Below are 12381 nucleotides of genomic sequence, written 5' to 3' on the forward strand. Positions count from 1 at the left end.
CTAGGGAATAGGGTGACACTATCTAGGGAATAGGGTAACACTATCTAGGGAATAGGGTGACACTATCTAGGGAATAGGGTGACACTATCTAGGGAATAGGGTAACACTATCTAGGGAATAGGGTAACACTATCTAGGGAATAGGGTAACACTATCTAGGGAATAGGGTGACACTATCTAGGGAATAGGGTGACACTATCTAGGGAATAGGGTAACACTATCTAGGGAATAGGGTGACACTATCTAGGGAATAGGGTAACACTATCTAGGGAATAGGGTGCCATTTGAGAGGCAGACAAACGTTCCAGAGGAGCTGTGGACCATTCATTCACGCTTTACATACAAGAAGTGCAAGAAGCACATTGACTCAACGTGATTCCCACTCAGTTAATCACCTGATTCCCACTCAGTTAATCACCTGATTCCCACTCAGTTAATCACCTGATTCCCACTCAGTTAATCACCAGCAGACAGAATAAATAGAAGAATGCAAAATAAGTGGAATAAAACAGCTAAAATAACGTAAAATAAAGTTATAGAAAAATGTGAGCTGGTACTCGATGTTAAACACACACAAAACAGAGTTAAAAACTGTTCAATGATTTTTAAAAGGGTTTCAATCGTCCTCTCTTGCTTTAAAGTGCATCAAATTACAATGTTTATACCAGTGAAGCTCTTAATCTAAAACTTTAACTTAATGTGATTATGGCCGTACATTTACCTGAATTCTCAGCTCTTGGCAAAAGAATTATAGAATCGTTAACCCCTTTACATTAGCTTTACATAGAGGTACCCCTTTACATTAGCTTTACATAGAGGTAACCCTTTACATTAGCTTTACATAGAGGTAACCCTTTACATTAGCTTTACATAGAGGTAACCCTTTACATTAGCTCTCCGCAGAGAGAGGAAGGGTTCAAGCGCTTAAGGTTGACCAATGCTTCGTTCTTTGTTTTGTTTGCCTTGAAAATGTCACAATGGTACGATACGGTGAACAGTTCATAGCCATGCAAGTCGACCATAAAGAGAACCTCTCGGAGATGTTCCATCTGAACAAGACCCTGTCTTCTAACCCCTCTTTCCGGAGGAAGGGAGTCGGCCCGCTATTTCTCGCGCGACCAACCGTCACGTTGTAGTAGCTTGTTCTGCCACACAGACAGAGACAGACAGACAGAGACAGACAGACAGCCCTTCCAAATGACACAGAGAGGAGAGAGAGAGAGAGAGAGAGAGAGAGAGAAACCACGTGTCTCCGTCCTCTATAACAACAGTACAAAGAAACAACAACGCCACTCAAGCACCACGCCGCCGCTGGCCCCTCAGTTGGCCTGTGCGACGCGCGAGTCCGAGCCGATGTAGTTGAGCATGGTCTGGACGAGCTCCGGGAGGTCGTAGTCGTGTTTCCAGCCCCAGTCGTTCCGCGCGTTAGAGTCCTCAAAATTCATCGGCCAGCTGTCGGCTGTAAAGGGGAAGGAAGAGAAGAGGAGACGTCGTCAACGCTCCGTTCTGTTGGTTCACAATGACAATGGCTTTTGTATTTTCTTACTAGCACTGACTTTGCTGATAGCTATATGTGGTTGTCTGTCTCACTTAGCTACCTTAAGAATGCACTAACTGTAAGTCGCTCTGGGTAAGAGTCATTTAGCAGACGCTCTTATCCAGAGCGAATTACAGTTAGTGAGTGCATACATTTTTCATTTTCATACTATGACAAATGTATTATAATGTCTTCTTAAACGAAAGGCTGTAAAAGAGTTAGTCAAATTGTCACGTGAGACTTTTGTTGTCAACTCAAATATAAATGCTTGGAAGTTCAAGAGAATCTCGAAAAGAGCCTTCAGTGGCGCATTCAGACAGGTTTACCTCGATCATCGATCTTTGATCTCAACGGGTATCACACACCAGTATTAGGGTAACCTTCCCAGAATTCCCAGCTTTCCCAGAAATCCCGGTTGGATGATTGCCAGAATCAGAAGAGAATGGGCAGGAAGGGAATCCTCCGACTGGGTTTTCAGGACTTCTGAAATTTCACCCAACCAGTATAAAACAAGGATCAATAAAATGCTCTTACCGATGGCCTGTCTGACTTGGTCGATGTCGTAGGTGACCTCCAGGTCCGGCAGCTGTTTCTGGACCTCGTGAGCCAGCTCTTCAGGGGTAAAGCTCATGGCGTTGATGTTGTAGGTCCTCATGGAGAGGGTGTCTGTAGGCGCTTCCATCATCTCCACGGTGGCACGCAGACAGTCGTCGATGTACATCATGGGCAGCCGCGTGTCTGGCTTCAGGTTGCACTCAAACTTCCCCGTCTTGACGGCATCATGGAATATGGCTACTGCGTAGTCTGGAGTAAGGGAGGAGGGGAGGAGAGGTTTAGATAGGTTTGGTTTGATCATAGTGATTGATGACTTTCGATCTATTTATGCAAACTGAGATAGGGCTGTTGCCGTGACCATATTACCACAACACCGGCGGTCACGAGTTAAATTCCACGGTAACTAGGCTTCTCCAAAACTGCGCTCTGATGCCGCTGATGGTCATTGGTAGCCTACCAAACTTGCTAACGGCCAATCGCTAATGGCCTGGTACTCAGGGCTCTATTGTCCCTCTAATCACTGTGACATCAATGTTAATGCAATCGAAAAATCTAATTGAACACTTCATAAGAGCCCTGACATTCAGAGTTTGAGCGGAATAAGATCACCTGTTGCGCAGCGAGAGCCAGCTCCACATACAGTGGGGAAAAAAAGTATTTAGTCAGCCACCAATTGTGCATGTTCTCACACTTAAAAAGATGAGAGAGGCCTGTAATTTTCATCATAGGTACACGTCAACTATGACAGACAAAATGAGAAGAAAAAGTCCAGAAAATCACATTGTAGGATTTTTAATGAATTTATTTGCAAATTATGGTGGAAAATAAGTATTTGGTCAATAACAAAAGTTTCTCAATACTTTGTTATATACCCTTTGTTGGCAATGACACAGGTCAAACGTTTTCTGTAAGTCTTCACAAGGTTTTCACACACTGTTGCTGGTATTTTGGCCCATTCCTCCATGCAGATCTCCTCTAGAGCAGTGATGTTTTGGGGCTGTCGCTGGGCAACACGGACTTTCAACTCCCTCCAAAGATTTTCTATGGGGTTGAGATCTGGAGACTGGCTAGGCCACTCCAGGACCTTGAAATGCTTCTTACGAAGCCACTCCTTCGTTGCCCGGGCGGTGTGTTTGGGATCATTGTCATGCTGAAAGACCCAGCCACGTTTCATCTTCAATGCCCTTGCTGAAGGAGGTTTTCACTAAAATCTCACGATACATGGCCCCATTCATTCTTTCCTTTACACGGATCAGTCGTCCTGGTCCCTTTGCAGAAAAACAGCCCCAAAGCATGATGTTTCCACCCCCATGCTTCACAGTAGGTATGGTGTTCTTTGGATGCAACTCAGCATTCTTTGTCCTCCAAAGACGACGAGTTGAGTTTTTACCAAAAAGTTCTATTTTGGTTTCATCTGACCATATGACATTCTCCCAATCCTCTTCTGGATCATCCAAATGCACTCTAGCTAACTTCAGACGGGCCTGGACATGTACTGGCTTAAGCAGGGGGACATGTCTGGCACTGCAGGTTTTGAGTCCCTGGCGGCGTAGTGTGTTACTGATGGTAGGCTTTGTTACTTTGGTCCCAGCTCTCTGCAGGTCATTCACTAGGTCCCCCCGTGTGGTTCTGGGATTTTTGCTCACCGTTCTTGTGATCATTTTGACCCCACGGGATGAGATCTTGCGTGGAGCCCCAGATCGAGGGAGATTATCAGTGGTCTTGTATGTCTTCCATTTCCTAATAATTGCTCCCACAGTTGATTTCTTCAAACCAAGCTGCTTACCTATTGCAGATTCAGTCTTCCCAGCCTGGTGCAGGTCTACAATTTTGTTTCTGGTGTCCTTTGACAGCTCTTTGGTCTTGGCCATAGTGGAGTTTGTAGTGTGACTGTTTGAGGTTGTGGACAGGTGTCTTTATACTGATAACAAGTTCAAACAGGTGCCATTAATACAGGTAACGAGTGGAGGACAGAGGAGCCTCTTAAAGAAGAAGTTACAGGTCTGTGAGAGCCAGAAATCTTGCTTGTTTGTAGGTGACCAAATACTTATTTTCCACCATAATTTGCAAATAAATTCATAAAAAATCCTACAATGTGATTTTCTGGATTTTTTTTCTTCTCATTTTGTCTGTCATAGTTGACGTGTACCTATGATGAAAATTACAGGCCTCTCTCATCTTTTTAAGTGGGAGAACTTGCACAATTGGTGGCTGACTAAATACTTTTTTCCCCACTGTAGCTGGTTGATGCATGGAATGAAATAAGTGTTCCTATAAGCAGTGGTGTAAAGTACTTAAGTAAAAATACTTTAAAGTACTACTTAAGTAGTGTTTTGGGGTATCTGTACTTTACTTTACTATTTATATTTTGGCCAACTTTTACTTTTACTTCACTACATTCCTAAAGAAAATAATGTACTTTTTACTCCATACATTTTCCTTGACACCCAAAAGTACTCGTTACATTTTGACAGGAAAATGGTCCAATTCACTTATCAAGAGAACATCCCTGGTCATCCCTACTGCATCTGACTCGCTAAACACAAACGCTTCATTTGTAAATGATGTCTGAGTGTTGGAGTGTGACCCTGGCTATCTGTAAATGATGTCTGAGTGTTGGAGTGTGACCCTGGCTATCTGTAAATGATGTCTGAGTGTTGGAGTGTGACCCTGGCTATCTGTAAATGATGTCTGAGTGTTGGAGTGTGCCCCTGGCTATCTGTAAATGATGTCTGAGTGTTGGAGTGTGCCCCTGGCTATCTGTAAATGATGTCTGAGTGTTGGAGTGTGACCCTGGCTATCTGTAAATGATGTCTGAGTGTTGGAGTGTGCCCCTGGCTATCTGTAAATGATGTCTGAGTGTTGGAGTGTGACCCTGGCTATCTGTAAATGATGTCTGTGGTGTTGGAGTGTGCCCCTGGCTATCTGTAAATGATGTCTGAGTGTTGGAGTGTGCCCTGGCTATCTGTAAATGATGTCTGAGTGTTGGAGTGTGCCTGGCTATCTGTAAATGATGTCTGAGTGTTGGAGTGTGCCCCTGGCTATCTGTAAATGATGTCTGAGTGTTGGAGTGTGCCCCTGGCTATCTGTAAATGATGTCTGTGTGTTGGAGTGTGCCCCTGGCTATCTGTAAATGATGTCTGAGTGTTGGAGTGTGCCCTGGCTATCTGTAAATGATGTCTGAGTGTTGGAGTGTGCCCCTGGCTATCTGTAAATGATGTCTGAGTGTTGGAGTGTGCCCCTGGCTATCTGTAAATGATGTCTGAGTGTTGGAGTGTGCCCCTGGCTATCTGTAAATGATGTCTGAGTGTTGGAGTGTGCCCCTGGCTATCTGTAAATGATGTCTGAGTGTTGGAGTGTGCCTCTGGCTATCTGTAAATGATGTCTGAGTGTTGGAGTGTGCCCCTGGCTATCTGTAAATGATGTCTGAGTGTTGAAACATGTTGGTATTACAGACTCAGTCAGGGACATGTTGAAAATGTCAGTGAAGACACTTGCCAGTTGGTCAGCACATGCTCGGAGTACACGTCCTGGTAATCCGTCTGGCCCTGTGGCCTTGTGAATGTTGACCTGCTTAAAAGTCTTACTCACATCGGCTACGGAGAGCGTGATCACATAGTCATCCGGAACAGCTGGTGCTCTCATGCATGCTTCAGTGTTGCTTGCCTCGGGCGAGCATAGAAGTGGTTTAGCTCGTCTGGTATGCTTGTGTCACTGGGCAGCTCGCGGCTGTGCTTCCCTTTGTAGTCTGTAATAGTTTTCAAGCCCTGCCACATCCGACGAGCGTCAGAGCCGGTGTAGTACGATTCAATCTTAGTCCTGTATTGACTCTTTGCCTGTTTGATGGTTCGTCGGAGGGCATAGCGGGATTTCTTATAAGTGTCCGGGTTAGAGTCCCGCTCCTTGAAAGCGGCAGCTCTACCCTTTAGCTCAGTGCGGATGTTTCCTGTAATCCATGGCTTCTGGTTGGGGTATGTACGTACGGGCACTGTGGGGACGACATCATCAATGCACTTATTGATGAAGCCAGTGACTGATGTGGTGTACTCCTCAATGTTATCTGAAGAATCCCGGAACATGTTCCAGTCTGTGCTAGCAAAACAGTCCTGTAGCTTAGCATCTGCGTCATCTGAGCACTTTTTTATTAACCAAGTCACTGGTGCTTCCTGCTTTAGTTTTTGCTTATAAGCAGGAATCAGGAGGATAGAGTTATGGACAGATTTGCCAAATGGAGGGCACGTTGAAGTCAACGGCACGTTGAAGTCAGGAGGCTGTACTCAAATAGAGTTACGACAGTGAGGAGTCTGGTGTTCCGCTATGGCGTGTGTGTGGGAGGGAGGACAGGTGTGTGTCTCTCTAACTCACCTGTCGTTCCTCCGCCAGGCTGTGAGTCGGCAGAGATGATGCCTGGGTAGCGGAGACAGCGGAAGTCAAGGCCGTAGCGGTGGTGGTAGTACTGTTGGAGGGAAGACAGGCAATAAGGGTTAGATGTTTCACTTATAGGGACATTAACGACCAATGATTTCAAATGACTGAAGGGGTCAAATTCACCAGGTCAAATTCACCAGGTCAAATTCACCAGGTCAAATTCCTGGTACATGTAAATGTTGTTGGGAAATAAAGGTGATTCTGGTTCTGGAATAAGGTAGAATGGCTTGAGGCTGAATGCTGATTAGTAATTTCTTCTGTATTCTGTATTGCGTTTTTATCTCACCTCTCCCATGAGCTCTGCGTGGACCTTGGACACTCCGTAGATGGTCCTGGGTCTCTGGACACAGAGGTCAGGGGTCGGGTTCCGGGGCGAGGTGGGTCCGAAGGCTCCGATGGTGCTGGGGACGAACAGACGCAGGCCGTGCTCCGCTGCAATGTCCAGGATGTTGTGGAGCCCTGAGGAACAGGAAGTTCACAGTTACTCTCTCTGGGCACCTCCCAGGCTTGACTAGCAGGAAACTGTGCTGTGTTGGTGTATCTAGGTTAAGCCTGGGATGGAAGTTACAAGGAAACTGTGGCGTGGCAAGGATCTAGGCTGAGCCAAGATGGTGGTTTCTCCATTGCTCACCAGTGATGTTGACGTCGCGTGCCAGAGCTACGTTGGCCTCTCCCACGGCACTGAGCAGGGCGCTGTAATGGACCAACCAGGTGATACGGTTGTTCACCACGATCTCACGCAGGTTCTTATAGTCCAGGATGTCCGAGTAGATGAAGGGTCCTGAGGAGAAACAGGAGGCACCATAGAAATAATAAACATCAATATAAAACAAATGTTCTCACTAAAAGAGAGTCTCCCTGAGTGGCGCAGTGGTCTAAGGCACTGCATTGCAGTGCTAGCTGTGCTACTAGAGATCCTGGTTCAAATCCAGGCTCTGTCGTAGCCGGCCGCGACCGGGAGACCCATTGGGCGGCGCACAAGTCATCCAGGGTAGGGGAGGGAACGACCGGCAGGGATGTAGCTCAGTTGGTAGAGCATGGCGTTTGCAACGCCAGGGTTGTGGGTTCGATTCCCACAGGGGGCCAGTATAAACAAATAATCTATGCACTCACTAACTGTAAGTCGCTCTGGATAAGAGCGTCTGCTAAATGACTGAAATGTAAATGTAAAAGCTCCTAGTATAATTGTAATGTCTTCTGGATTTTGGATGAGAATCACTAATAGTACTCTTGATAACGGTTGGTTAAACAGTGCCCTGGACAATTCCTATAGACTTAGTATTAGCTGGCCCTGCATCAGTGATTGTAGCAGACAGTTCATTACAGGTTATTGACTAAACATTCATCAAGCGTTGTAGTACACAGTTTTGACCAGCCAATCACCATTCATCAGGCATTGTAGTACACAGTTTTGACCAGCCAATCACCATTCATCAGGCATTGTAGTACACAGTTTTGACCAGCCAATCACCATTCATCAGGCGTTGTAGTAGACAATTTTGACCAGCCAATCACCATTCATCAGGCATTGTAGTACACAGTTTTGACCAGCCAATCACCATTCATCAGGCATTGTAGTAGACAGTTCATTACAGGTTATTGACCAGCCAATCACAGTAGGGTTTATCCAGATGTTCATACCGTCATACTGTTTCTGAACCATACTGGGATATACAGTATTACCTGTGCTATAAAAAATCTATTCCTTTTTTTTTAAACGCACAAAACAATTTTGTCAACAGGGATCTTGATTAAGGAGGGGATTGATTGTCTCTGCTGTAACCAATAAGCTGGATCTTGACATCTAGCCACTTACTGTAGCTAGCAAGTTAGCAAACCAAACGCATCGCTGGAACCATGAGCTGGATGTCATATATTTTACACATCTTACATTTTTTATACTTATACTTAACTTATAGGATGTTTGGATGCCCCAAACCCCCCCCCCCCCCCAAAAAAAAAAATACAATTTGAACGGTATTGAAATTCATACTGTCGGTATTTCGAAATAGGGGGCGGTATAAACGGTATATCGCCCAAGCCTATTGGACAGTGACCTCCTTTGTCAATGAACAACTACCCGCCCTCCAGGACACCTACAGCACCCGACGTCACAGGAAGGCCAAAAAGATCATCAAGGACATCAACCACCCGAGCCACTGCCTGTTCACCCCGCTATCATCCAGAAGGTGAGGTCAGTACAGGTGCATCAAAGCTGGGACCGAGAGACTGAAAAACAGCTTCTATCTCAAGGACATCAGACTGTTAAACAGCCATCACTAGTACATTAGAGGCTGCTGCTGCCTATTGAAATCACTGGCCACTTTAAGAAATGGAACACTAGTCACTTTAATAATGTTTACATATCTTGCACTGCTCATCTCATATGTATATACTGCATTCTATTCTATAATATTCTACTGTATCTTAGTCCATGCTGCTCTGTCATTGGTGTCCATATACAGTGGGGAAAAAAAGTATTTAGTCAGCCACCAATTGTGCAAGTTCTCCCACTTAAAAAGATGAGAGAGGCCTGTAATTTTCATCATAGGTACACATCAACTATGACAGACACATTTTTTTCCAGAAAATCACATTGTAGGATTTTTAATGAATTTAATTGCAAATTATGGTGGAAAATAAGTATTTGGTCACCTACAAACAAGCAAGATTTCTGGCTCTCACAGACCTGTAACTTCTTCTTTAAGAGGCTCCTCTGTCCTCCACTCGTTACCTGTATTAATGGCACCTGTTTGAACTTGTTATCAGTATAAAAGACACCTGTCCACAACCTCAAACAGTCACACTCCAAACTCCACTATGGCCAAGACCAAAGAGCTGTCAAAGGACACCAGAAACAAAATTGTAGACCTGCACCAGGCTGGGAAGACTGAATCTGCAATAGGTAAGCAGCTTGGTTTGAAGAAATCAACTGTGGGAGCAATTATTAGGAAATGGAAGACATACAAGACCACTGATAATCTCCCTCGATCTGGGGCTCCACGCAAGATCTCACCCCGTGGGGTCAAAATGATCACAAGAATGGTGAGCAAAAATCCCAGAACCACACGGGGGGACCTAGTGAATGACCTGCAGAGAGCGGGGACCAAAGTAACAAAGCCTACCATCAGTAACACACTACGCCGCCAGGGACTCAAATCCTGCAGTGCCAGACGTGTCCCCCTGCTTAAGCCAGTACATGTCCAGGCCCGTCTGAAGTTTGCTAGAGTGCATTTGGATGATCCAGAAGAGGATTGGGAGAATGTCATATGGTCAGATGAAACCAAAATAGAACTTTTTGGTAAAAACTCAACTCGTCGTGTTTGGAGGACAAAGAATGCTGAGTTGCATCCAAAGAACACCATACCTACTGTGAAGCATGGGGGGTGGAAACATCATGCTTTGGGGCTGTTTTTCTGCAAAGGGACCAGGACGACTGATCCGTGTAAAGGAAAGAATGAATGGGGCCATGTATCGTGAGATTTTGAGTTAAAACCTCCTTCCATCAGCAAGGGCATTGAAGATGAAACGTGGCTGGGTCTTTCAGCATGACAATGATCCCAAACACACCGCCCGGGCAACGAAGGAGTGGCTTCGTAAGAAGCATTTCAAGGTCCTGGAGTGGCCTAGCCAGTCTCCAGATCTCAACCCCATAGAAAATCTTTGGAGGGAGTTGAAAGTCCGTGTTGCCCAGCGACAGCCCCAAAACATCACTGCTCTAGAGGAGATCTGCATGGAGGAATGGGCCAAAATACCAGCAACAGTGTGTGAAAACCTTATGAAGACTTACAGAAAACTTTTGACCTGTGTCATTGCCAACAAAGGGTATATAACAAAGTATTGAGAAACTTTTGTTATTGACCAAATACTTATTTTCCACCATAAATTGCAAATAAATTCATAAAAAATCCTACAATGTGATTTTCTGGATTTATTTTCCTCATTTTGTCTGTCATAGTTGACGTGTACCTATGATGAAAATTACAGGCCTCTCTCATCTTTTTAAGTGGGAGAACTTGCTCAATTGGTGGCTGACTAAATACTTTTTTCCCCCACTGTATATATTCTTAAATCCCATTCCTTACTAGTTTTGTGTGTATTGGGTATATGTTGTGAAATTGTTAGATATTACTTGTTAGATATTACTGCACTGCCGGAGCTAGAAGCACAAGCATTTCGCTACACCCGCTATAACATCTGCTAAACACGTGTATGTGACAAATAACATTTGATTTGATTTGATTTGAACTGTTCAAAACACATGAACTTCCTGATGACCTTCTGTGCAAGAAGCTTTTCACAAGGATGAATATCACAACTAACCAAATCATTCCCTATTTTAACTACGGACCCTCCAGATGTCTTTTCTATTAAACTTTCAGACATTTTAAAGCAAATTATGGACAAGTTTACATTCTCCTGAATGAATGAATTAATAAATGTAATGTTAGCCAAACAGGAATCAGGTTAAGGCTTCCTTCCTGGTTGTAACAACTAGGGCTGTGGCGGTCCCAAAATTTAGTCAGCCGGTGATTGTCAAGCAAATAACTGTCGGTCTCACGGTAATTGATCGTTAATTAACATAAACATATTTAGCATCTCCTGGCTTCCACCCATAGCCTACAAGCCACTGATGCTGACCTTTGGAAAATCTACATTTTAAAAAGTCTAATAAATCCATGTAATATAGCCTACACCTTCACAATAAATCCATTATTTATTTTAGACAGGTCTAAAGAAGCATGATATGAAGAAAATGTAGTCTATTTCAGAAGAACAGAATAGCATCCTCTGAATTGTCCTCATGTTAGGTCCTGATCTGGCTATGCCATATGGCTGTGGGCTGCACTAGTTCATTTAGCAGACAATAATTTTCAACAACAAAAAATTGTTCCATCCTCTTTGAAATGCAAGAGAAAGGCCACAATATAATATTGCAGTTTAGGCGCAATTTAGATTTTGGCCAGTAGATGACAGCAGTGTGTGTGCAAAGTTTCAGATTGATCCAGTGAAGCATTGCAATACTGGACTATTTTGTATCAAGTCTGCCCAAATGTGCCGAATTGGTCAATTGATACATTTTCAAGTACAAAGCTATAGAGAACATACAAAAATGATATGGTAATACATAATGTAAGTTTACACACTGCCAGGAATGTCATACATGATGGATCATTAGCTTATACACTAACTTTCACACATCTAGATGGCCGGGCGGGGTGGGTGTGGAGCCAGAGACAGCAGGGGTTCAAAGTGTAGAACCCAGTTCCTACATTTGAATATAAAAATTGATTTTATCAAACAAAACAATGATACACTTTTATCTCTGGGACCCTTAGGATGACAAATCAGAGCAAGATTATTGTACATTATAAGTACATTATTTAGCTTCAGAGATGAATGTATCAAAACAGTTGCCGTGATACGTTTCTTGTTGTTGTGCACTCTCCTCAAACAATAGCATGGTCTTTTTTCACTGTAATAGCTACTGTAAATTGGACAGTGCAGTTAGATTAACAAGAATGTAAGCTTTCTGCCCATATAAGACATGTCTATGTCCTGGAAGGTTTGCTGTTACTTACAACAGTAATGCTAATCACATTAGCGCACGTTAGCTCAACCGTCCCGTATATGGGACACCGATCCCGTAGAGGTTAACAAAGAAATAGGTCCTCCTATATGCTTAATTTAGAGTTATTAATGTAACTTTAGTTGTTCTACAAACGTTGGGCTATAAGTTTTGATTTTTAATACATTGTAAGGCTGCATGATGCGACTTGTCAATTTGACAAGCACTTGATAATGCCTAGAATTTCACGGCGGCATTTGTGTGGTCATAAAAAAACAAAAAAACATCTATGC

At 43.9% G+C, this 12381-nt stretch overlaps 1 protein-coding gene across 1 annotated transcript in view; it reads right to left on the reverse strand.

The window, feature by feature from the left end:
- Positions 1-588: 588 nt before the first annotated feature.
- The window catches only part of LOC121552078 (L-threonine 3-dehydrogenase, mitochondrial), a 26776-nt gene continuing 14983 nt past the window's right edge, over positions 589-12381 (reverse strand). The window contains exons 5-9 of the mRNA XM_041864771.2: positions 7151-7300; positions 6806-6978; positions 6457-6547; positions 2071-2340; positions 589-1458 (exon numbers count right to left, since the gene is read on the reverse strand). Coding sequence (XP_041720705.1) covers positions 1319-1458; positions 2071-2340; positions 6457-6547; positions 6806-6978; positions 7151-7300 — 824 coding nt within the window. The 3' untranslated portion in view covers positions 589-1318. The remainder of the gene's footprint in view (positions 1459-2070; positions 2341-6456; positions 6548-6805; positions 6979-7150; positions 7301-12381) is intronic.

The sequence above is a fragment of the Coregonus clupeaformis genome, unplaced genomic scaffold (genome assembly GCF_020615455.1).
Source record: "Coregonus clupeaformis isolate EN_2021a unplaced genomic scaffold, ASM2061545v1 scaf0160, whole genome shotgun sequence".
NCBI lineage: Eukaryota > Metazoa > Chordata > Actinopteri > Salmoniformes > Salmonidae > Coregonus > Coregonus clupeaformis.